The sequence below is a fragment of the Oncorhynchus mykiss genome, chromosome 12 (assembly GCF_013265735.2).
Source record: "Oncorhynchus mykiss isolate Arlee chromosome 12, USDA_OmykA_1.1, whole genome shotgun sequence".
NCBI classification, from domain to species: Eukaryota; Metazoa; Chordata; class Actinopteri; order Salmoniformes; family Salmonidae; genus Oncorhynchus; species Oncorhynchus mykiss.
The window spans coordinates 65,511,130-65,535,381 of record NC_048576.1 but is presented as its reverse complement, the minus strand read 5'-3'; the positions used below and the strand labels follow the sequence as shown (position 1 = coordinate 65,535,381).

At 41.3% G+C, this 24,252-nt stretch overlaps 2 protein-coding genes across 2 annotated transcripts; both read right to left on the bottom strand.

The window, feature by feature from the left end:
• Window positions 1–1,207: 1,207 nt before the first annotated feature.
• Window positions 1,208–8,810, bottom strand: rdm1 (RAD52 motif containing 1). Its single transcript, XM_021624593.2, has 7 exons — window positions 8,474–8,810; window positions 7,760–7,939; window positions 5,499–5,624; window positions 4,768–4,933; window positions 4,257–4,355; window positions 1,787–1,866; window positions 1,208–1,490 (listed from the first exon to the last, which is right to left on the bottom strand). Exons 1-7 carry the CDS (start codon window positions 8,576–8,578, stop codon window positions 1,404–1,406), a joined length of 843 nt encoding a protein of 280 aa, XP_021480268.2. The 5' UTR covers window positions 8,579–8,810; the 3' UTR covers window positions 1,208–1,403.
• A 5,208-nt stretch (window positions 8,811–14,018) lies between these two features.
• On the bottom strand, window positions 14,019–18,153 carry gh1 (growth hormone 1). The gene is given in 6 exon segments (NM_001124689.1): window positions 14,019–14,563; window positions 15,157–15,303; window positions 16,420–16,575; window positions 17,297–17,413; window positions 17,550–17,689; window positions 18,081–18,153. Coding segments are annotated over 6 exon segments (633 nt in total). The 5' UTR covers window positions 18,091–18,153; the 3' UTR covers window positions 14,019–14,500.
• Between the last annotated feature and the right edge of the window lie 6,099 nt (window positions 18,154–24,252).

The window sequence follows — 24,252 nt, the reverse complement described above, 5'->3', positions numbered from 1 at the left end:
GGGAAGGTAACAACACATCCGCCATGATGATCCTCAACACGTGGGCCCCTCAGGGGTGCATGCTCAGTCCCCTCCTGTACTCCCTGTTCACTCATGACTGCATGGCCAGGCATAACTCCAACACCATCATTAAGTTTGCCGATGACACAACAATAGTAGGCCTGATCACAGACAACGGCGAGACAGCCTACAGGGTGGTCGTCAGATACCTGGCCGTGTGGTGCCATGACAACAACCTCTCCCTCAACGTGATCAAGACAAAGGAGATGATTGTGGACTACAGGAAAAGGAGGACCAAGCACGCCCCTATTCACGTCAACGGGGGTGTAGTGGAGCAGGTTGAGAGCGTCAAGTTCCTTGGTGTCCACATCACCAACAAACTAACATGGTCCAAGCACACCAAGACAGTCGTGATGAGGGCACAACAAATCCAATTCCCCCTCATGAGACTGAAAATATTTGGCATGGGTCCTCAGATCCTCAAAAGGTTCTACAGCTGTACCATCGAGAGCATCCTGACAGGTTGCATCACTGCCTGTATGGAAACTGCTTGGCCTCCGACCGCAAGGCACTACAGAGGGTAGTGCATACGGCCCAGTACATCACTGGGGCCCAGTACATCACTGGGGCCAAGCTTCCTGCCATCCAGGAACTCTATACCAGGTGGTGTCAGAGGATGGCCCTTAAAAAACTGTAAAAGTCTCCAGCCACCCTAGTCATAGACTGTTCTCTCTGCTACACATGGCAAGCGGTAACGGAGCGCCAAGTCTAGGTCCAAGAGGCTTCTAAACAGCTTCCAACCCCAAGCTATAAGACTCCTGAACATCTAATCAAATGGTTACCCAGACTACTTGCATGCCCCCCCCCCTCTCCTCTTTTACACTGCAGCAACTGTTACTATCCATGCATAGTCACTTTAACAACTCTACCCACATGTACATATTACCTCAATTACCTCGACTAACCGGTGCCCCCGGACATTGATTCGGTACCGATACCCCCTGTATGTCGCCTCGCTATTGTTATTTTACTGCTGCTCTTAAATTTGTTTGTTTATTAGGTATTTTTTACACTGCATTGTTGGTTAGGGCTTGTAGGCAAGCATTTCACTTTAAGGTCTACTACACCTGTTGTATTCAGCGCATGTAACAAATGTAATATGGCTGCCCTCGTTTTCTCTCTAAGAGACACAAACACCTAAACATAATTAGGAACGAACAACTTGTGCTTTTAATAAAATATTGAATTGTACAAAAAAATAAGGTATTTTCCACAAAACATGACATACTTTTTAAAAGAATGTACCTGAAAATTTTTTAACGGGAAATGCCAAGTTGTTCTATGGCACAGACTTAAACACAGTGAGTGCAGGTGAACACAGGTAAACTGTCTCCAGGTACATGTCACATGTTGACACTGAGGTCCCACGGTATATCCTCATTTTCCTCCTGGCCATCAGGGTCAAATTGGCTCCAGGGAATGTCATTCACCTGACAAAGAAATGTTTAAAAAAGGACATTGATTGCAGAGATCAGATTTGATTTAGATTTCATTAAATGCTTGTGGTCAACAACACTGAGTTATGCAGAATACACAATTACATATAATCAGTTACATTAAGTCATAAAGTATACTACTAAAATTATTATTACATAAAGTTAACACGAGTGACTGTCCAGTAAAGTTGCCAATAATTTAAACTGCACTGGCAATTTTTATAAATACTACATTGCCCAAAATACATACAAATTAAGCATCCCATGTGGGTAAGAGAACAGTGTGGTACCTTTATGAGTCCTTTCAGATCCTCATCTTGTAGGACATCATCTCGCTCCACCCTGCATTCAACTACAACTTTCCCATTACCTGGAAGAATTTTTTTTTTTTGTGATTACATTTTTATTCCCTTATGTCAGAGGATATCCCTGCCCATGCCTCTACACCTGGAAGACATTAAAATATGCAGAGCTGATATCTTTAAAATGATTCCAATGATTAGTTCACTTAAGAGTTCAGGGCCTCGTTTCCCAGAGCCTTCGTAGTGTTTAGATCATTGTTAGAACCATCTTACAATGTATATTTAGTGGCCAATCTGTTTCCCAGAGCCTTTATTAGTAAAGATCTATAACAACCTTTGCACATCTACGAGTGATCCAGACCACTCGTAGAAGAATAGAGAAAGTGCATCGTTAGATGTTTTTTTGCCCTTCCGCGTGTCACTTTATTCACAGAAGATCTCTGCTAAACATAGAATCAAGATGTTAAGGCTAGATATCTGTGTGACTGTGACCACCAATAACTTCAGAATGAAGTTAACTACAAATACAAAGCCGGCAAAATATTTGCAATTGTTACAAACAAGTAAAAGAAAAAAACAACGCTTGAAATGAAAACCGAGATCACTGCATTAAAAGATAAATAAACTTCATGGGCCTACAGTGCCTTGCGAAAGTATTCGGCCCCCTTGAACTTTGCGACCTTTTGCCACATTTCAGGCTTCAAACATAAAGATATAAAACTGTGTTTTTTTGTGAAGAATCAACAACAAGTGGGACACAATCATGAAGTGGAACGACATTTATTGGATATTTCAAACTTTTTTAACAAATCAAAAACCGAAAAATTGGGCGTGCAAAATTATTCAGCCCCTTTACTTTCAGTGCAGCAAACTCTCTCCAGAAGTTCAGTGAGGATCTCTGAATGATCCAATGTTGACCTAAATGACTAATGATGATAAATACAATCCACCTGTGTGTAATCAAGTCTCTGTATAAATGCACCTGCACTGTGATAGTCTCAGAGGTCCGTTAAAAGCGCAGAGAGCATCATGAAGAACAAGGAACACACCAGGCAGGTCCGAGATACTGTTGTGAAGAAGTTTAAAGCCGGATTTGGATACAAAAAGATTTCCCAAGCTTTAAACATCCCAAAGAGCACTGTGCAAGCGATAATATTGAAATGGAAGGAGTCTCAGACCACTGCAAATCTACCAAGACCTGGCCGTCCCTCTAAACTTTCAGCTCATACAAGGAGAAGACTGATCAGAGATGCAGCCAAGAGGCCCATGATCACTCTGGATGAACTGCAGAGATCTGCAGCTGAGGTGGGAGACTCTGTCCATAGGACAACAATCAGTCGTATATTGCACAAATCTGGCCTTTATGGAAGAGTGGCAAGAAGAAAGCCATTTCTTAAAGATATCCATAAAAAGTGTCGTTTAAAGTTTGCCACAAGCCACCTGGGAGACACACCAAACATGTGGAAGAAGGTGCTCTGGTCAGATGAAACCAAAATTGAACTTTTTGGCAACAATGCAAAACGTTATGTTTGGCATAAAAGCAACACAGCTCAACACCCTGAACACACCATCCCCACTGTCAAACATGGTGGTGGCAGCATCATGGTTTGGGCCTGCTTTTCTTCAGCAGGGACAGGGAAGATGGTTAAAATTGATGGGAAGATGGATGGAGCCAAATACAGGACCATTCTGGAAGAAAACCTGATGGAGTCTGCAAAAGACCTGAGACTGGGACGGAGATTTGTCTTCCAACAAGACAATGATCCAAAACATAAAGCAAAATCTACAATGGAATGGTTCAAAAATAAACATATACAGGTGTTAGAATGGCCAAGTCAAAGTCCAGACCTGAATCCAATCGAGAATCTGTGGAAAGAACTGAAAACTGCTGTTCACAAATGCTCTCCATCCAACCTCACTGAGCTCGAGCTGTTTTGCAAGGAGGAATGGGAAGAAATGTCAGTCTCTCGATGTGCAAAACTGATAGAGACATACCCCAAGCGACTTACAGCTGTAATCGCAGCAAAAGGTGGCGCTACAAAGTATTAACTTAAGGGGGCTGAATAATTTTGCACGCCCAATTTCAGTTTTTGATTTGTTAAAAAAGTTTGAAATATCCAATAAATGTCGTTCCACTTCATGATTGTGTCCCACTTGTTGTTGATTCTTCACAAAAAAATACAGTTTTATATCTTTATGTTTGAAGCCTGAAATGTGGCAAAAGGTCGCAAAGTTCAAGGGGGCCGAATACTTTCGCAAGGCACTGTATATATTGAAATCATAGAGTTTTATTTTGCCACTAGGCTACGTATTGAAAATGTTGCCTCAATATGCATCATGAATGACAAGATGTGCGCAATGATGTGCCCAATCAACCGTATGGGAATACACTCAAGTGGTGGCGGGAGCTTGGACTGTCGTTTCCACGTCTCCCAAATTTAAGTGAAGCTTTACTCACCCAGAACCAGCAGCAACACCTTCTCGAAAGCGTCAACCACTGCTTTGTCCCTGGCCCATCTCTGGAGCTTTCCTCTTTTTGGCAGGACAACGTCTGGACCTATGGCCCAAAACCGTAGAGAGGAGTTTTAGTGAAAGAAATGCAGACCGTTTTCTAGCATGTGTTGACAGACTAGAGCTTTCACTTTCGCTGCACAAGAAGAATGAGTTATTTCATTACAAAGACACAAATCGTATATTTTGCCCTCAATGTGGATCAGGAATGTTCTGAGGATAACACAGACATTTTGGAAAGGCAATTAGAGATCAACACCTTTAAGTGAACAAGCCCAGAGTTGGGCAAAAGTATGTGTAGATTCTTGTCTATATTCTGTCAATATTTTCTGTTTATTTTAAGGCCCCGTCACCACCATTTCACCTGGTCAAAGTCCTGTACTTCACAAATAAAAAAGGTGATTCTCATTCTGAAACAACTTTCTCATAGAAACTGTGGCTGTTCTGCGGAATCTCACCGGTGCCCTCTACGGTCTCTTCAGCCACTCCGACGCCTCGGCAGCTAAGGCCATGCTGTGGGAAGGTGACATCCATGATGCAGCCGTACTTCAGGGTAATCTCCTGAGGGTCACCAGTTGTGGTGGACAACCTGCCGGCATCGTCACAGTTGGAGATGTCCTTCAGCTGTCCAGAGAAAGGAAGGCTTCATTACATATTGTCGTTGTCTGACGAAAACCTTGTAACTACATTTTTGGCAATTGTTATTATTAAACTTTTAAAAAATGTTTTTTATTACATTTATTGAAAGCAGTAACTCCCCTCAATGTACTTTTGACTCAAGGACCAAGAAAATATAGGTTTCTGAAGTTTCATAATTGTATGTTCTTTAATAGGAAAATATGTTAATTTCTTTAAAATGTTCTGTTTTGGATATATGAGCTTTTCATCATACAATGACTGTAAACGACATGGTCCATATTCTATACAGCAGAAAGGGATTGACATACAAAGTTGGGACTGAAGAAGATGTGTTACTTTAAAGTCTAACAACCTATCATCTGCTTGTGTTGTCAATGTTTTAATGTCTTTATACATCATTTAGGTCATTGGTCACACAAAGCTAACTAGCTAGCGATTTCACAATGGCTACACCCACCAAAACAAACAAATATTGTATCTGTTGTATCATACTGTAACATAGCACTGGAACATAAAACAAGACACATCTGGGGGCATTGCTACTCCTTACTGTAACAATGTGGGTGCTCCATCCATTAAAACCCAGGTAGTGATTGGCCAAGTCCTGACACTTGCTACGGCTCAGTGGCTTAGAGTAGTGAAGGAAGTTTGGGTACTGCTTTGTGCTCAGCTTTACCTGGAGAACAGACAGAGAATGTACAATCAGTTCTAAATGTCCATCATTACAATGGTTATGACTTCATGGTGAACAGTGTTTAAGGGGAGAAAGTGAAGCAGAGCAGAAGACCAGCAAGAGGCTGGTCTACAAGTCATCATGGAGTGGTAAGACACTGCCTTCTACTGGTCAAGGTCTGGTTTTAGTTATTGGTCAAGTGTTACTGTGAAGGTTAACAGCAGCTGTGAGAAAAAGACGACTCTTGGGGCCTTGAAGTTGTTTTAACCCTCCTGCTGTGTTACGGTCGAATAGGACAGATTTACAAGTTCTCTCCGAAAAATGTAGTTCAATTAATCTGATTGTCATAAGGTTCCAGGACATTGTCCACACAGGGCATATGAACACACCAAATACATTTTTATGATTTTCATTACATTTTGGGTGTTTCATTTAACTTGTACACCTGTGGTGTTTCTGGTCAAAAATGACCGGTCATTAGAAATGAATGGGTGAGACTACAATTAGTGTATAAAATTGGAGTTCAGGGACATGCCCATTCATCAGATGGACACACTTCATCTCCCAGAACCCCACATGCATGTATGTATGTATGCATGTATGTATGTATGCATGTTTGCGCGTGCGCACACACACACACACACACACACACACACACAAACCTTTCCCCAATAGAATATTTCCCCCACGAGAACTACAGCTGTTGGCATTCTCACAAACAATCGCAACATTGTTTCAATAATATATAGAACTTTTCTCGCAGTTCTGGTATATAAAAGCTTTTTTGAGGCCTTGCTCACAATTCGTTCTGTGGCAGCACAATGACCAAACGATATACTGTATGTGAGGCTCTTGATCATATCTTTGATCATGACACTGGTGAGGAGGAGAGAGTCCTTGTTAAACTTTGACAAAAAGTAGTCTGTGATAAATAGCACAACATGTTTCATCTGAGAACTTGTTATAGTCAAAATAATCCATACATTTAGCTTTTTCTACTCAAAAACAAGTTATATGAGCTCAGGTCAATGAGGCCATAAATAGCAAATAGAAGTTCAAAACGTGTAATGTTCACAAGAACTTAAGCTGATAAAAATATCTAACACAACATTAGGTGATAATATTTGTATTATTATGGATTTATAATCAGCTATAATGGGGCTGTCATTTTGGACCGGGAACACAGAATGAATTAACATGAACACAACTGGAGGGTTGAATGGGAAAAAGTGATTGATTAAAAATATATACATGTCACATAAGCAAGGATCTTATGAAATAATACAATTATAATTTGGAGAGAATTTTGATCTCTTTGGAATTGCCGATTGTAAATAGATGAGAACTTCAAGCACTAAATTATACAATAGAGTACCACCGTATGAGTCATAATACCCATAAAACCTAGCGGTCAACTAGGATCCAAATGTTTTTCCACTATTAATTTTTCCCACAGGGGATTTTAAAAACACTTAAAATAAGGGCTGTGTTTCATGTAGGCTTACCCTGGCGAGACGATTTGATAACCATGTAAATCTCTCTAGGACAAGGTGACTTTTATCATTATATTCGCCTGTATTTACCCCCCCCCCCCCAAAAAAAAATGAAACCCTAATTAGCAGCTAATGTGGCTATCATAAAGAACTACAAATGATCTGGATGAGACTGACGAATCAAGGCAAAGGTAAGAATCTCTGAATTAACTATTTAATGTTAGCTAAATGTAGTAATGAATAAAGTTTTTGTGCAAGTTTTAAATTGACCCAATTCCTGTTAGCATAGGTGTCAGCTAGAGATGATGTGCAGGAGCTTGCAGGGATTTGTAGTTGTGCAAGTCTTCTTTGACGCCAATTAGCATTTTCGAATCTGAGAGTAAATAGAGCCTAATATATTGATAAGTCACCTTGTCCGAGAGAGATTTACATGGTTATCAAAACTTCACACCAGGGTAAGCCTACAAGAAACAAAGCCCTTATTTTAAGTGTTTCTAAAATCCCCTGTGGGAAAATTAATGGTAGAAAAACCATTGGAACAATTTTCCTGTTTGACCGCTAGGTTTTATGGATATTATGACACCTCCACCGTGGGGCTCTATAGTCTACAACATTTGAGTAATTTCTCTCTGAATGTTCCCTTACCTTCAAAGGAGAGCTCTGGAAAAAGCATCTTCCATGTGTGGCTTTCTGTGCTTTAGATGCCTGGGCTGCGGAGAAGTACTTGACTAGGGCATAGAACCCTGGCTCGACCCCGGCAGCATTGGGACACACCTTTACCAGATACAGCGGTCCAAAGTTGCAGAATATGTTCCAGATGGATTCCTTTAAAATAATACAGTACATAATTTCAATTCATGGCAGTGAAAGTCATGTATTCGCCAGCTTTACATAGGCTGGCGGGTAGGAGCGCTGGGCAAGTAACCGTAAGGTTGCTGGATCGAATCCCCGATCTGACAAGGTAAAAATCTGTCGTTCTGCCCCTGAGCAAGGCAGTTAACCGACTGATCCCCGGGCGCCGATGACGTGATGTCGATTAAGACACCCCCGCACCTCTCTGATTCAGAGGGGTTGGGTTAAATACGGAAGACATTTCAGTTGTACAACTGACTAGGTATACCCCTTCCCCTTTCTACCTTGCTCTCCTATCAAATATTTCGTATCAAAGTTGCATTAGTGTTCTACAAGTAAAATGTAGATGTGTCCAAAACAAAGTCTTATAAAAGGCCTATGCTATTAGATTGCTTTAATAAAAACTCACTATTTTTTCTGGCGATTCTCAAACGTCATTAACTATACTAGATAACTAGTGTATTAATCACATAGCTAACAACTGTATAATTAATCAACGAGACTTACGTAAATAAACGCGTCTGAAAATGTGGATTGAATATTCCAGACAAACAGTGTTTTGTTATTTTCAATGGGTACCCTGAACTCTATTACGTCCACCTCGACCTCCATTGCAGTAGTGAATTCTGGCTAGAGAAACATTATTACTGTAGGCTACTACTCTGCTCCGCCAACAGTGTTGCACGAAATGGTTTCAATGTTGTAGGTTGGTATTATTGTCCTCCTTGTAAAGTATTTTCTGGAGGATAGTATGAATCAATTTATCGCAGAAAATTTGATATGACGTTTACGTTGACTTCCGCACAAGAGCATCTGATTTCCCCGCGCTGAAAACGTCATTCGTTACGCAGAAGAGGTTCTTCTTCTTCTATGCTATTATGGAGGTCTACAAAACACACGTTAGAGATGCATGCCGCCACTTACTGTATGGGGTGAAAACTTGGGAACTTTAATGCAGTTAAGGAAAGGCTGAAAAAAACATACTCATATCATTCCCAAACGTTTTTACTCGAAAAAACATCAACATACTACTTCAGTCAGTTTTAAATGTCTACTCAGATCCCCAAAAACAGGCTCTGGGGCCTGAGAGGGAGGAGTATCTTCCGACAGTATTCCCTACAATGTTTCTGCCTTGAAGTTCTGAAGGTCCAATAACCTTTTTGCCGCTTTCACAATGATATCCAGTTTCTTCTGTTTTATTAGTTTGTCCTGTACAATGAATCACCTGCACAATGAATGCAAAAATATCCACCTTCTTCACCATTAGTATTTCAGCATCTTTTATTTGATGATTGACATCAACAGGCTGCTTGCTTGTCATCCATTGCCAAAGCTTCATCATCTCTACTCTCTCCTTCAACAATTTCACTGTCTCCACATAGGAGACCTGCTTGACAGCCCTGTGCATCGCTACTTTGACCTCATTCACCCTAACAGGGCACGCAGGGAACGCTGGAAAATGCTTCCCATCACAATTGCAGCATTGTGCATCCTCCGACTCTTCAACACTTATATTCCATCTGCAAACACTTGACACGTGGCCAAACTTTTTACATGCATGACATTGCAGTGGACTTTTGTACATACAGTGCCTTGCGAAAGTATATTGAACTTTGTGACCTTTTGCCACATTTCAGGCTTCAAACATAAAGATATAAAACTGTGTTTTTTTGTGAAGAATCAACAACAAGTGGGACACAATCATGAAGTGGAACGACATTTATTGGATATTTCAAACTTTTTTAACAAATCAAAAACTGAAAAATTGGGCGTGCAAAATTATTCAGCCCCTTTACTTTCAGTGCAGCAAACTCTCTCCAGAAGTTCAGTGAGGATCTCTGAATGATCCAATGTTGACCTAAATGACTAATGATGATAAATACAATTCACCTGTGTGTAATCAAGTCTCCGTATAAATGCACCTGCACTGTGATAGTCTCAGAGGTCCATTAAAAGCGCAGAGAGCATCATGAAGAACAAGGAACACACCAGGCAGGTCCGAGATACTGTTGTGAAGAAGTTTAAAGCCGGATTTGGATACAAAAAGATTTCCCAAGCTTTAAACATCCCAAGGAGCACTGTGCAAGCGCTAACATTGAAATGGAAGGAGTATCAGACCACTGCAAATCTTCCAAGACCTGGCCGTCCCTCTAAACTTTCAGCTCATACAAGGAGAAGACTGATCAGAGATGCAGCCAAGAGGCCCATGATCACTCTGGATGAACTGCAGAAATCTACAGCTGAGGTGGGAGACTCTGTCCATAGGACAACAATCAGTCGTATATTGCACAAATCTGGCCTTTATGGAAGAGTGGCAAGAAGAAAGCCATTTCTTAAAGATATCCATAAAAAGTGTTGTTTAAAGTTTGCCACAAGCCACCTGGGAGACACACCAAACATGTGGAAGAAGGTGCTCTGGTCAGATGAAACCAAAATTGAACTTTTTGGCAACAATGCAAAACGTTATGTTTGGCGTAAAAGCAACACAGCTCATCACACTGAACACACCATCCCCACTGTCAAACATGGTGGTGGCAGCATCATGGTTTGGGCCTGCTTTTCTTCAGCAGGGACAGGGAAGATGGTTAAAATTGATGGGAAGATGGATGGAGCCAAATACAGGACCATTCTGGAAGAAAATCTGATGGAGTCTGCAAAAGACCTGAGACTGGGACTGAGATTTGTCTTCCAACAAGACAATGATCCAAAACATAAAGCAAAATCTACAATGGAATGGTTCAAAAATAAACATATACAGGTGTTAGAATGGCCAAGTCAAAGTCCAGACCTGAATCCAATCGAGAATCTGTGGAAAGAACTGAAAACCGCTGTTCACAAATGCTCTCCATCCAACCTCACTGAGCTCGAGCTGTTTTGCAAGGAGGAATGGGAAAAAATTTCAGTCTCTCGATGTGCAAAACTGATAGAGACATACCCCAAGCGACTTACAGCTGTAATCGCAGCAAAAGGTGGCGCTACAAAGTATTAACTTAAGGGGGCTGAATAATTTTGCACGCCCAATTTTTCAGTTTTTGATTTGTTAAAAAAGTTTGAAATATCCAATAAATGTCGTTCCACTTCATGATTGTGTCCCACTTGTTGTTGATTCTTCACAAAAAAAATTATATATATATTTATATATACTTTATGTTTGAAGCCTGAAATGTGGCAAAAGGTCGCAAAGTTCAAGGGGGCCGAATACTTTTGCATGGCACTGTACACTCGCACTGCATATCTCACATATCACTGCTTTGCGTGGGTCAGGAGAGACTCTTCATCGAACAGACAGGTTTTCCTCCTTCTTTCCATTCACAATAAAGGTAAAGCGACGTGCCCCAACCATTCCCGGAATATTGTCCCTATACCACGAAGCCTCGATATCCAGCGAGATGACACCTTTCTTCGGTGCACAACTCTGAAAATCACAACTCTCCACTTCGTACATTGACAGTTTGTAGAGCCACAGAACTTTCTCCTTCTGCTCTTTTGATGACCATGAAATCACCATCATACCGCTCCTGGTCACTCTGACTGACTCCACCTTCCTCAATTTGTCCTTCACCATCTTCGCAATCGCAAAGGTCTCTCAAATAAACATCCTTACTCATGAATGGTACACCAACCAGAAACTGCTGGAAATGAACAGCTTTAGCTCTTTTAGCTAAATTCTTCTTAATTACCATGGTTCAGTCATTCTTACCAACTTTACTCTCGCCAACAGAATCAAACACCGTGTCAGCTTCCGCCATTGCACGACCTGCCACCACCGGGCCAGATTCAAGTTTGTCCATCCACCTTCCATTTCCTCTTCTCCAGAAACCATCATCCTTCTCGTAATCTCGTTGTATCTATCTAGCGTCTCCATTCCATCAAATATTGTCCTCACTTGGCAAAACCAACAAGATAGTTTGACCACCGAACAGTTGAGGTAGCTGTAAATGTCAATGATAAACAACAGTTTACTAATTAAAGAATTTGAGAAAGCTCTGACTTTACTCCTACAGTAGATATTCTGTACGCAACACAACCAATGAGCTCGAGCACGGGGCAGTGCTTACAGTTCTGTAACCAATGAAATTGCAAGTGCTGGGACACACCTTCATCTGGTTAAAGTTGGTTGAGGCCACCAAAGGGTTTGGAGTCGCCCATGATCGAAGACCTGAGAAAAGTAAAATAATCAAATCGTTTTACCTCACCATTGAAGTCCCTTCACTAGAACCATTTTCAGAGAGGTTGGTAGGATAATTGTCTTTTGGCAATCAAGGTCAGATGTTCCTCAGGTTAAAAATGGAATATTACCATCACATTCTATTTCCCGTCCCCTGGCTTTACAATTGGACGTGCTCGTGCCTTGCAGGGGAGCCTCACGAATCTGTGGCACACCACTGGTCATGGCATTGATCTTACAGATGAATGATAAGTTATAACACAGCTACAAGTACTGAAGGTAAGTCCATAGATTGCGATATGGTGGGAGTTGATGTGGGGTGGCGTGGTGCTTTTGTAAATCTACGATTCTGGTATGTCTAAGTCTCTCAACTCACATTCGTCTAAAATGAAAATGTTCATTATAATTCATGGATGGAACTTGTTAGTCATGATGCACCGATGCTATCCCTCTGACATCATCAGCGCCGCAAAAATCCATTGCCAAAACCTGAAAGCGAGCTTCACGTCCACTGTGTGTCACGAATGTTGAATATATAATTACATTTGAACTTACTCTGACGATTGTCCATGGGGTTGGTTTATATATAGCGTGGAATTTGAGACAAAATATCTGAAGGAACATATCAATAAACAGGTCAGCTGCATACCCTCTTCCTCTCTGTCAAAATAAAAGTCTGGCACAAGTTATGGCTTGCTTGCCAACATATGGCGCACTTGCAGGACTTTTGTTTTGACATGAGGTGTTTGACATGTTACATGCTGACCACACTGCTCACGTCGCGTGCGCGAGCGTTGCAAAATAAATGTACAATAACATTTTATTCAAATATTGCACCCACACTGCTCACGCTCGTCAATGAGCATCGGCGTTGCCAAGCCCTAAAATAGAAGTCAGTTCTATTTGTGACAATGAACACGGTGCAAGTCATGCCTCTCACATCTCTTCATTGGTTAATAGAAGCAGATACCCATTGGTTATACCCACGTGGGTGATTGAAAGATGAACTGAGGTCAGTCGGTCATCGTGGCAATACTATGAATGTTACATGCCAATCGCCATATAAAGTCCAAAGATGAAAAGGCCTGGAAGGAGGAGAGATGACTGGAAACAATTCAGGTGACTGTTTTATGTGTGGATTAATTGTCAGAGTAGAGGACCTTGTGAATTTCAGGTAAAATAACAACTCAACATTTAAATCCCAAATTAGCTAGCAACAGCAAGCTAGCTAAATGGGACAGATTAGCTAGCAACTGCAAGCTAGCTAGCTAAATTGCCATAAATGTTTAATGCTTTTCGACCTATCCCCAAATTAATATAATTGGTTCAGAGTTTGTTTTGATATTTCAACCTGCGTGTTGTGATCGCGTTTGGTGTGGGGGGGACAAAATCAATTTGCGCTCGTCCAGTCTGGGCATGGTGTTAGGCACCTGCAGCAGACCCATGTTTGGAAAGTCTGTTTATTAATATGTGCCATCGGATATCTTTTCTCAAATTCCGAGGTATATAACAACCAACCCTATGGACAATTGGCAGACAAAGTTGAAATTGAGTTTTATTCAACATTCGCAACAGACGGTGGACATTCATGTTTTTGCCAATACAAATGTACGTAACTATGGGCTGGATTCAATCCGTATCGCTGAAGAACCGTATAACATTTTTCAGGTAATTTCCGATTGAGCCGACATATGCAGCGTTTGAAGTGAATGCAGTCTCCGCGAACGCAGGAACATTGCCTTTACATTTCAAATGGAGCATCTGCGATACGGATTGAATCCAGCCCTAAGTTGTCCGAGAGACACCATAGGAATGTTGGGGCTAGGAACTTGTAAAAAATTTTGATTTGAAAGATATTAAATAGAAGCCAAGAGATCATGTGCTGCAGAGAAGAACATCTTTATTGAAACATGAATCACTATTAGTTTCAAACAATAAGATTAAGGAATGAAAATACGTAAAGGAAATTACTCTAAAATATATTATCCAAAAGCTTGGAGCTCTACAAGTTCTCATTTCACCCCTAAATATTAACGTATGCATAAACAGTAGCACCGCCATGAACCATATATCTAAATAAGACATTTAATAACCTTTTCTGTAAATGTACTAATCAATGGTAGCTCAGAGTGATAGAGTCAATATAGAAAGTGTTGTTGTTGATTTCAGAGAAAAAAAGGCAAATGCCTGAAAACCCCTGGAGTCAGGCTCTACTAGATCCAAAATAAAATTACTCTAGACTGAAAAGCATGTTTAATGGAGAATCTCAATTGAAAATGCACCTCAGTGCAGGGCAAGGCCTAATCTGTATCTGGGAAACCGAACCCTGGAGACAGGCTCTTGCTGGCTGCCTCTCCAGCCCACGTCTACAGAGTGCAGTTGGCCTCCAGTGACTTCCTGCACTTGGCGACGGTCAGGTAGGTCTCGACCTCGGGGGTTGAAAAAAAGAAGAATGGGTTATAGTTGACACATTTTAATGTGTGTGTTCTAGGTCACCAGACCTTTCTCGAGAACAGTCTTGATCAATGAACAATAATAGTAATAATATATAGGTTAAAGACCCAAAGATACTGTTGGAATCGGCTAAACGTTGATCATTGAGATAGTAAATGAAAGAAACTGGGTCATGTCAGAACTTAATGGTTCTCCGAAAAAAAACAATGGACATCTGTGGATTAGATGAGGGGTTGAGGTCAGGAGGTGAGGACAGATTCTCTGAAGGCAGCAATAAATGTTTGTTGTCCTGTTATCCTCTTTATTAGCTTCCTGTGGAGCCATAAACTGTAAGGATTGAAGAAGGAGGAGTGTTTTAAGTAAGATGTATATGACTGTGGATTGAGAAATGTTTTGCTGTCTGATTACAGCGGTACAGAACCTTTGGGAAGAATTAAACTTGGTTAAAGCTTCTCTAGTGTCCGTGAGTTATTTACTAACAATACTTTGCAATAGAGAACACAAAAAAACAACGCACTGTAGAAAATACAGGAAGGCACATGATATTGAAGGCAACATGGTTGCGCACCTTGTGCATGTCCTTCTTGAAGCAAGCCAACAACTCGTAGTTCCTCCTGACGTTTCCGTCGCCCCCCAGGTTCTGGTAGTAGTTCCCGTAGGGGGGCAGCTGCTGAGAGTCATTGTCATCCAGGCTCAGTACGCCATCCTGGTTCCCCTGTGGGAGACAGAGAGAGATGCATGGTGGGGTGGATGTGTGCATATCAATATTTGTTTATTGGGCCTTTCTGAAAGCACACGTAGCAAAAGACACATGCATAAATGTCCTTGAATGGGGCGATATTCAGTCATTGAATGGGGTGTCACTGATATAATCACGATGATGGATAAGGTCAGTTACCACATCACAATGTAAAGCCCTGAAAGATCTGCTGAGAAGAGGCATACGTGGTCCTACACTATGCTTTCTAACTAGGAAAGCATAAAGGTATTTCCCTTTCATGTCACTGTAAACCCCAATGTGCTGCCATTACTCAACACTTTTTAGGAAACCTGTTGCACTTAATATACAGAATCTGACTGCAGTTACTTAAAGTGATGTTATAGTCAGTCATTACTCAAACCTATAGAGTCACCCTGTGATGTGTCCAGATTTGAGTTGTATCAGCTTGACATTTTTTAGTAATGCCCCCACTAAGCCACGTCTCAAATATAATTTCCCAGTGTGCCTGGCCTTTTTGAGTGAAGTGTAGTTATCACCCATGACTGTATATGTTAGTGACAGAGACATGGCTGTTGTCATTCATTTTCAGTCCTGTGGCCTTCAAGTGAATTCCTAGGCAAATATTATCATTAGAATTCAAGTCTTTACAACAATACATGACTTATCTCATAATACCATATTTTGAGGTGTAGCTTTACCCTAATACAGTGGCCTGAAACTCATGATATACAGGCCACATCAGGCCTGCAAGTTGAGTTTGCAAAATTCTGGTAACTTGTTCATCTTTGTGAAAATGTTGAAACATGTATGTTATATATCTTTGTGTAGCATAAAATGAATCAATCACTCAATGTTCTGTACATTTAAAAAAATCTACCTGCAGTAGAGCATGCTTGGAAAAAGTGAATTTGTTATAACTTTAAAAAATTGCATTGATGTGACTTCTCATTTGGTTTTGAGCCAGTACCACATAAACATTTTAAGCAATAAGGATTTTTCATTGACTTTGAGTTCAACTTACTAGAAGTATTTGAGTTAAAAATGCCTTGGAGTTTACAGTGCACAAAGTGTGACACCACAAATGGTCATTGTTCTCCCTCCTTTCTTTACCGTGATGAGCAGGTTGATGCCCACTTTGAGGTCGCTGAGCTTCTCAGAGATCTGGTTGGCATTTCTGACCATTAGGCTGTTGGAGATGATCAGGGTCTGGCTAGGGTACTCCCAGGATTCAATCAGACGGAAAGAGATATGGAGCAGCTTCAGGACCTGTGTGTGAAGATGTAGAGAAACCACAGATTATTGGAAAATGAAGTTGAGTTGTATTGTACAGCTTGAGATGCCCTATTTACATGATTGAGTGAAAATACTTTTGGGGCGGGTTTCCTGTACAGAAAAGCACAAAACGGAGAATGTAGACGTAGAGAAACCACCGATTAGACAGTGATGGTTTTACTTGCAATGATTGTGAAATGTGGTTGTTTTATCTACCTTTAGTTGAAGACACTGAGGTATTGCAACCCCGGCCAAACCCTAACGACGCTGGGAGAATTGTGTGCCGCCCTATGGGACTCACAATCACAGCCGTTTGAAATACAGTCTGGAATCATACCAGGGTCTGCAGTGACACCTCTGGCACTGAGATGTAGTGCCTTAGACTGCTGCATCACTCAAGAGCCATGCATGAGGCTGCCTCTGCTTGTCATTATAAATGAGAATTTGTTCTTAACTGACTTGCCTAGTTAAATAAAGGTTCAAATCAAATTAAAATGTAAAATTAGAAATTGGAGTTTACATAATTGGTGGTCTGCTTGCCCAATAACTAATGACTACCGTAAGTTCTATCGATTGTTCAAATTGAGATGCCCTATTATTTATTTTTGGAATCTTGCATCATGGAGGAGTTCATATTTAAGGTGAATAGCGATTTGACACTTTATATGGTTCTAAAGGGCATAACATGCGTAAGTGTTTCGGCCAGGTTACTTACTGAACTCTTCTGAGTCTCGTGCTTGTCGACTGGGCTCACGATGGAGTCAGAGTTACAGAAGTCCAGCAGGAATATCTTGTTCAGCTGTCTGCGTTCATCAGGCAACAGGGTACCGTCCTGCACAAAATCACAAAGGGAGAGAGAGATTTTTTTAGCCACGAGGGTTGTGTGCTGAGGACACTGTCTACAAGAAGAAGAACAATCATTGATACACTATTTGATATGTCCAAAGAAGATTCAAAAGCTGTCTTACAAAGTCATTGAACATTTTCTGAGCCAATAGGTGGAGATGTTGCACCCGGCTGACCGCGATGTTGAAGAGCCGTTGGTTTTCTATCGCTGCCCCTTGACTCAGGAAACAACTGACCAGTAAGACTGGCATCAGCAGAAACACTAAAAGAGAGATTCAAATAAGAAATGTAGAAAACGAGTAAGTCGAATTATGGTGAGATACATTGGTAAGATTTTCTCAGCCATCGTACACCAATAGCCTAGCGGGTTAAGAGCGCTGGGTCGTTACTGGTTTCAACCCCAGAGCTGACTAGGTGAGAAATCTGATGTGCCCTTGAGCAAGGCACGTAACCCCAATTGCTCATGTAAGTCGCTCTGGATAAGAGTGTCTGCTAAATGACTCAAATGTAAATGTTATGGATCACATAGTTAGGTTGTTAAAGCAGGTGGTTCTGTGTCAATAGATTATAACCTCATAGCAGTAGTTAAATTGTACTAAATGGTACACTGACTTCCCACTGAAAAAATAAATAGACAGAAAAAGCAGGCTTACCTTGTCCCATTTTTACTCTTAATTGCCAAGGATGGTTACTTAACTTGAAAGTGCGGTGGTCGGTTGAGTATGTTGTCGTTTGTTTGGGGCCACTGTTTTTATAGATGGGGAATCCATGATTTAATGTATCAATAGGAGGAAACATGAGATTTTCATCCATTTACCACCTTTCATTGACAGGACCTGTTTTTGTATGTGATTGTGGAACAATCACCATAATACGTCAAATCAATCATACATTTTTCCATGAGTTTGGGAAGAGGGGAGGTGTCCTAAAAAAACAACTTACTTGATGACTGAACGAATTAGGGTCAAAACACATACAACGCAAACCTCTGTTGTCTAGGATGTAATGAATGGACACAAGTCACACACACACACACACACACACACACACACACACACACACACACACACACACACACACACACACACACACACACACACACACACACACACACACACACAGGTTATTCTGCCATTCCGCTGTGGTACTGTGGATAACAGGCAGTATGACAAGACATTTATTATATTGCTTCTTTATTAACTCCAATATGTTATTGTTTAATGTCAAACTGAATGTCCTATGGCATTACCACTTAGTCAAAGTAGAAAGTAGACAAGTAGACAAGTAGACACACAGAGAAGGACTCGAGACGGCACATGTTAGAATGTATAGTTTTTTGTTTAAATTCAGACAGGGTCTTGTTATCATCAACACACACAACATAAAGAGTCACTTGATCAATACCAGTCTGTGAAATACCCGATCCTTTTTATTTTTGTGTGAGAGCCTTTGTTATACCTGATGAAGATCCTTTCAGTAATCTAAGCATTGTCAAGAAAGCCTAATAAAGGTATCTATTGGAGCAAGTGTGTAGGCCCTACTTCATCCGTTGATTGACTGATTGATTTTTGGGGAAAAATGTATATGCTGTTAAAAAAAAGAGGATAAAAAAATCTCAGAGGATAACACATGAATGCTTTCAGCCTAGCAGCATGTGTGCTTGACTACACAATGTTACCAGCCCAAAGCCTACACTCTGTTTGTGCCACACCACCTTACTGTCTTGTACATGTACGTGTCGGTGTAAGGTGTCATGACACCTATGAAGGTTATCTGGTCAATAGTCATGACAGTAATGAGATCATGTCAGCGTGGCATACGGGGGAGTAGACTGTTCCGGTGTGAACATGTTCAACCTAAGTTGTGTGAACATATTCAACCTAGATCCATATTCAGCGTTCAGGACACGGAGACGTGCTGAATGTCAGGCCCAGCGCTGTCCTAATCCTTTCCTGGCGAAAACAGAAATCGATCTGTTTACCCACAGCACTTTGGAAGGGCGGCAGCAAGTGCATTTACTGACCTCATTACCTTGTTGAATACAGTGGGGCAAGAAAGTATTTAGTCAGCCACCAATTGTGCAAGTTCTCCCACTTAAAAATATGAGAGAGGCCTGTAATTTTCATCATAGGTACACTTCAACTATGACAGACAAAATTAGAAAAAAAATCCAGAAAATCACATTGTAGGATTTTTTATGAATTTATTTGCAAATTATGGTGGAAAATAAGTATTTGGTCAATAACAAAAGTTTATCTCAATACTTTGTTATATACCCTTTGTTGGCAATGACAGAGGTCATAATTGCTCCCACAGTTGATTTCTTCAAACCAAGCTGCTTACCTATTGCAGATTCAGTCTTCCCAGCCTGGTGCAGGTCTACAATTTTGTTTCTGGTGTCCTTTGACAGCTCTTTGGTCTTGGCCATAGTGGAGTTTGGAGTGTGACTGTTTGAGGTTGTGGACAGGTGTCTTTTATACTGATAACAAGTTCAAACAGGTGCCATTAATACAGGTAACGAGTGGAGGACAGAGGAGCCTCTTAAAGAAGAAGTTACAGGTCTGTGAGAGCCAGAAATCTTGCTTGTTTGTAGGTGACCAAATACTTATTTTCCACCATAATTTGCAAATAAATTAATTAAAAATCCTACAATGTGATTTTCTGGATTTGTTTTCTTATTTTGTCTGTCATAGCTGAAGTGTACCTATGATGAAAAGTACAGGCCTCTCTCATCTTTTTAAGTGGGAGAACTTGCAAAATTGGTGGCTGACTAAATACTTTTTTGCCCCACTGTATGTGGTAGCTGGTTTTCAAAAGAGCACTATACAATGGTTAGTTTCGGCCACACTATCTGATTGGATGTAGGGATGACTTGTTTTGAGAGTACAGCAAATCAAAAATACTGTATGTACAGCATATATCGATAAAGATTTTATTCCCTCAACCAACCTCTTATCATCTTGCCCCATTGTAGGATACGTATTATCTGTAGCAAAATGTCAGAAATCACTTAAAAAGTTCAGTTGTTGTTTACGTTTAGTCACATACTGCATCAGTGGTTCCTAAACTTCTCTTTCCTTTTGACCCTTATTGACCCTTGTGGAAAATCCACATGAATTTCACATGTGAAGTGTTTCAAAAACACATGTTTTCATGTGATCACGTGATCTTATGTGAAGTTAATGTGACAACATGTAAAGCAACCTGTGATAATGGCAGGGTAGCCTAGTGGTTAGAGCGTTGGACTAGTAACCGGAAGGTTGCAAGTGCAAACCCCCGAGCTGACAAGGTACAGCTCGGGGGTTTGTCGTTCTGCCCCTGAACAGGCAGTTAACCCACTGTTCCTAGGCTGTCATTGAAAACAAGAATTTGTTCTTAACTGACTTGTCTAGTTTAAAAAAAATAACATGAAACTGCACATGTGAGAACATGTTATCACATGTGAAGTGTTCCAAAAACATGTTATTTATTTTCCACATGTGAAATCAAGTGTTCTTTCTGTATGGGGAGTCTCACCAACACTCTCCGTATGTTATCTTACTCAATGTATGGCCTCATAACCATTTTTAATTTTAGCATGTTTCAACTGAACTGGATTAGCCAATTTACAAATGAACTGAAAATTATTCTTGAACATTATTATCACGCTACAGAAGAAAGATCCTCCACATTACAGAACATTTCCTGCATGGGTATTGGGTGACACTGTTTTGAGCAATACACACTTTAATAATGTAAATCTATAACACAACATGTATGGGGGTATTACACTCTACAGCTGCATCGGGCCTCCCTTGGCTTAACCTGACAAATCCTTTGAACACGTGTGTCATGACTGAGTGTGTGAGGTTCATGTTAAATGAGTGTGTGCCCCTTTAAGAGCTCACACGATTTATGGGAGAGGTAACTGGAGGAAGAAAGAGAACATCACATGTAAGAGTATAGGACAGAATGTAAATAAACGAGCCCAGGGATCACTAAGAACAGCTACAGAGAGTGGAGTATGTCTACGTACAGCTGCATGTGCTTATGGGGTTGCCACCATATAACCGTTGTGATGTGGCTGTAACTCACTCCAACTCTGCCTGGGCCTCTGTGCCACATCACACTGACCTTATAGGTAGGAGGTGAAATGGCGAACTATAATACCTCTCCGTGAAATGAAATTACGTTGAACCAACGTGGACAAGACGTTGTTTTGGCTTCTGTGCTCAGTGGGTTGTCTTGTTACACTTACCTAGATAAAGTGCTTGGATTTACATCAGGGGGATAGACGTGAGCTACCTCTACACTGTTATAAGGAATGACACTGCAGCTAGGTGCCAGTGGGTGATTATATCACTCAGTTCAGCCTCAGCTGCTCAATTCCAATGAAATGGCAAATGGCATCTCCCCAGGCGAGGTACACGACCCTCCACCACTCTGTGTCAAACAAGCCTGTGAGACCCTGACGCAATCGAAGATGATATGCACATTCAAAACTTGAACCTGAAACCCTGACAATGACTTGGAGCGGAAAAGTCCATGGCCCCCGTAGCAAACACCAACGCTCCCCCACCCTCCCATGCCCTGGCAAAGAGTGACCGTCCCCGGCCCCTGGAGTCTCGCAGTGTTTTTGTCTGTGCAGGCCAGTCAAGCTCTTCCACCCCGATCTAAACAAACCATTTCTGTATGGATCTCACTTTGCGCACAGGGGCATTGTCATGCTGAAACAGGAAAGGGCCTTCCACAAACTGTTGTCACTAAGTTGGAAGCACAGAATCATCTAGAATGTCATTGTAGTGTTGATTTCCCTTCATTGGAACTAAGGGGCCTAGCCCAAACCATGAAAAACAGCCCCAGACCATTATTCCTCCTCCACCAAACTTTACAGATGGCACTATGCATTGGGGCAGGTAGTATTCTCCAAACCCAGATTAGTCCGTTGGACTGCCAGATGGTGAAGCATGATTCATCATTCCATAGAACGCGTTTCCACCGCTCCAGAGTTCCAATGGCGGCTAGCTTTGCACCACTCCAGCTAACACTTGGCATTGCTCATGGTGATTTCAGGCTTGTGTGTGGCTGCCCGGCCATGGAAATCCATTTCATGAAGCTCCCGACAAACAGTTATTGTGCTGACGTTGCTTTCAGAGGCAGTTTGGAACTGGGAGATAGTATGGCTTTGTGCTCAATTTTATACACCTGCAACGGGTGGGGCTGTACTAGCCAAAGCCACTAATTTGAAGGGGTATCCATATACTTTTGGCCATGTAGTGTATCAGCCTAACTCATGATATTTGTTTTCCATCCTGATCAAACGGAGCCTACTGAACATTCTACTCTAAAGAGTGAATGTCAAAGACAATGTCCAACCCAAATTTTGATTCTTCACAACCACCAGGACATCTATCACCACTGTCCGTCTTGAACTTTGATTAAGATCTTTCAGCAGAATAGAATATGAGGATGTGATACTATAGAATCCCCTATCGACATCCAGACACAGAGCTGAGGAGCAGCAAGACAAGCAGTGGGTCATTTAAAATGACAAGATCTATATAGACATTCAGAGAATGTGCTTACGCTGCTCTGTGCTCACTATCACCCTCGGCATCTTAAGAGAGGATACCGTTCAGGGGCGTATTTAAGTGTGGGAAGACTACCAGGCTTCGGTATTTAATGGCACATGTCCAATTTCTTCCAGAGTGTTCTGCAGGGTCCTGAAAACGTGCTGCGACACCCAGCGAGGTCTCCTGTCCCCATACTCTGTCAACATGTTGTTTATGATTGGTTGGTTGATGGACAGGGACGTCATCACGACCGGGCTTGCGGGGCTTTAGCCCTGAATGATTTTGGGTCAACCCTGAATATTTTGCGCTGCTGCTGCTGAAAACAAATATATACGCTGAATGAGTCGCTTAGTTCATAGAACCATGGTTACATGAAACTCCCAAAGTCATCCAACCGTTATAATAAATGTAAAGCAATTGCCGTGTGTGGTCAACTAGATGGTCATTTGTTAGCTAAGTTTAGTTGTGAATGTTAGCTAAGTTTTAGTTGAGTGCTCATGATCATTCATCTAGCGAATTGAAAGCAATGCAGATCTTCTCTACACACACAATTAGGCCTATATTGCCTACCCGATGAGCTTCCCTAATGTTTTCCTGAACTTTCCAATACTTTTCTGATGCATTTTAGTCACACAGCCTACTGACCACAATCCAGTGAATTAATACTAAGTGTTGATTATTTTGCCTTGGGTAGAGCACAGAGCATGGAAGAAAAAAATATCAGTGGGAAGTGGTGCTGGAAGTGCTGCAGATACATTTAAATAAATGTGCCTAATTATATAATTACTCCTGTCTGTACAGAAATAAATTCAATCATTGAAAATACCACACCAGCGAGCATAATTTAGCCACAGATAATCAATAGCTTCTTTAATAAAAAATTGCTGTTGATTGTGTTTTGTCACATCATCAGCACATGTAAGCCTATTGTCGGGAAGCCCGGCAACTGGGCAGCCCACGGGAAATATCAAACAGCTGATTGTTGAGTCGTGGCTGGAAATGTGACTGTCAATGAACAGAAGGCAGCAGTTAAAAGGCCTTCCGCAATATTTCAAAACACAATTGCCGGGAAAAAACTGTGTGGATGAGTGAGTGCCACTGGAAAGTTGGTGGACCATAATTGTGAGATCTGTGTCTCTATTCTTTTCATTGGCCTATATGCTATTGGTTGCATTTAAGACATGGTCGTTCGTTTTGTTGTTCTCAGTATGACAGTGTCAGAGTGGCCTGTCAGTTTGATCATTTGTGTGGCGTTTAAAACAATCTTGTAATG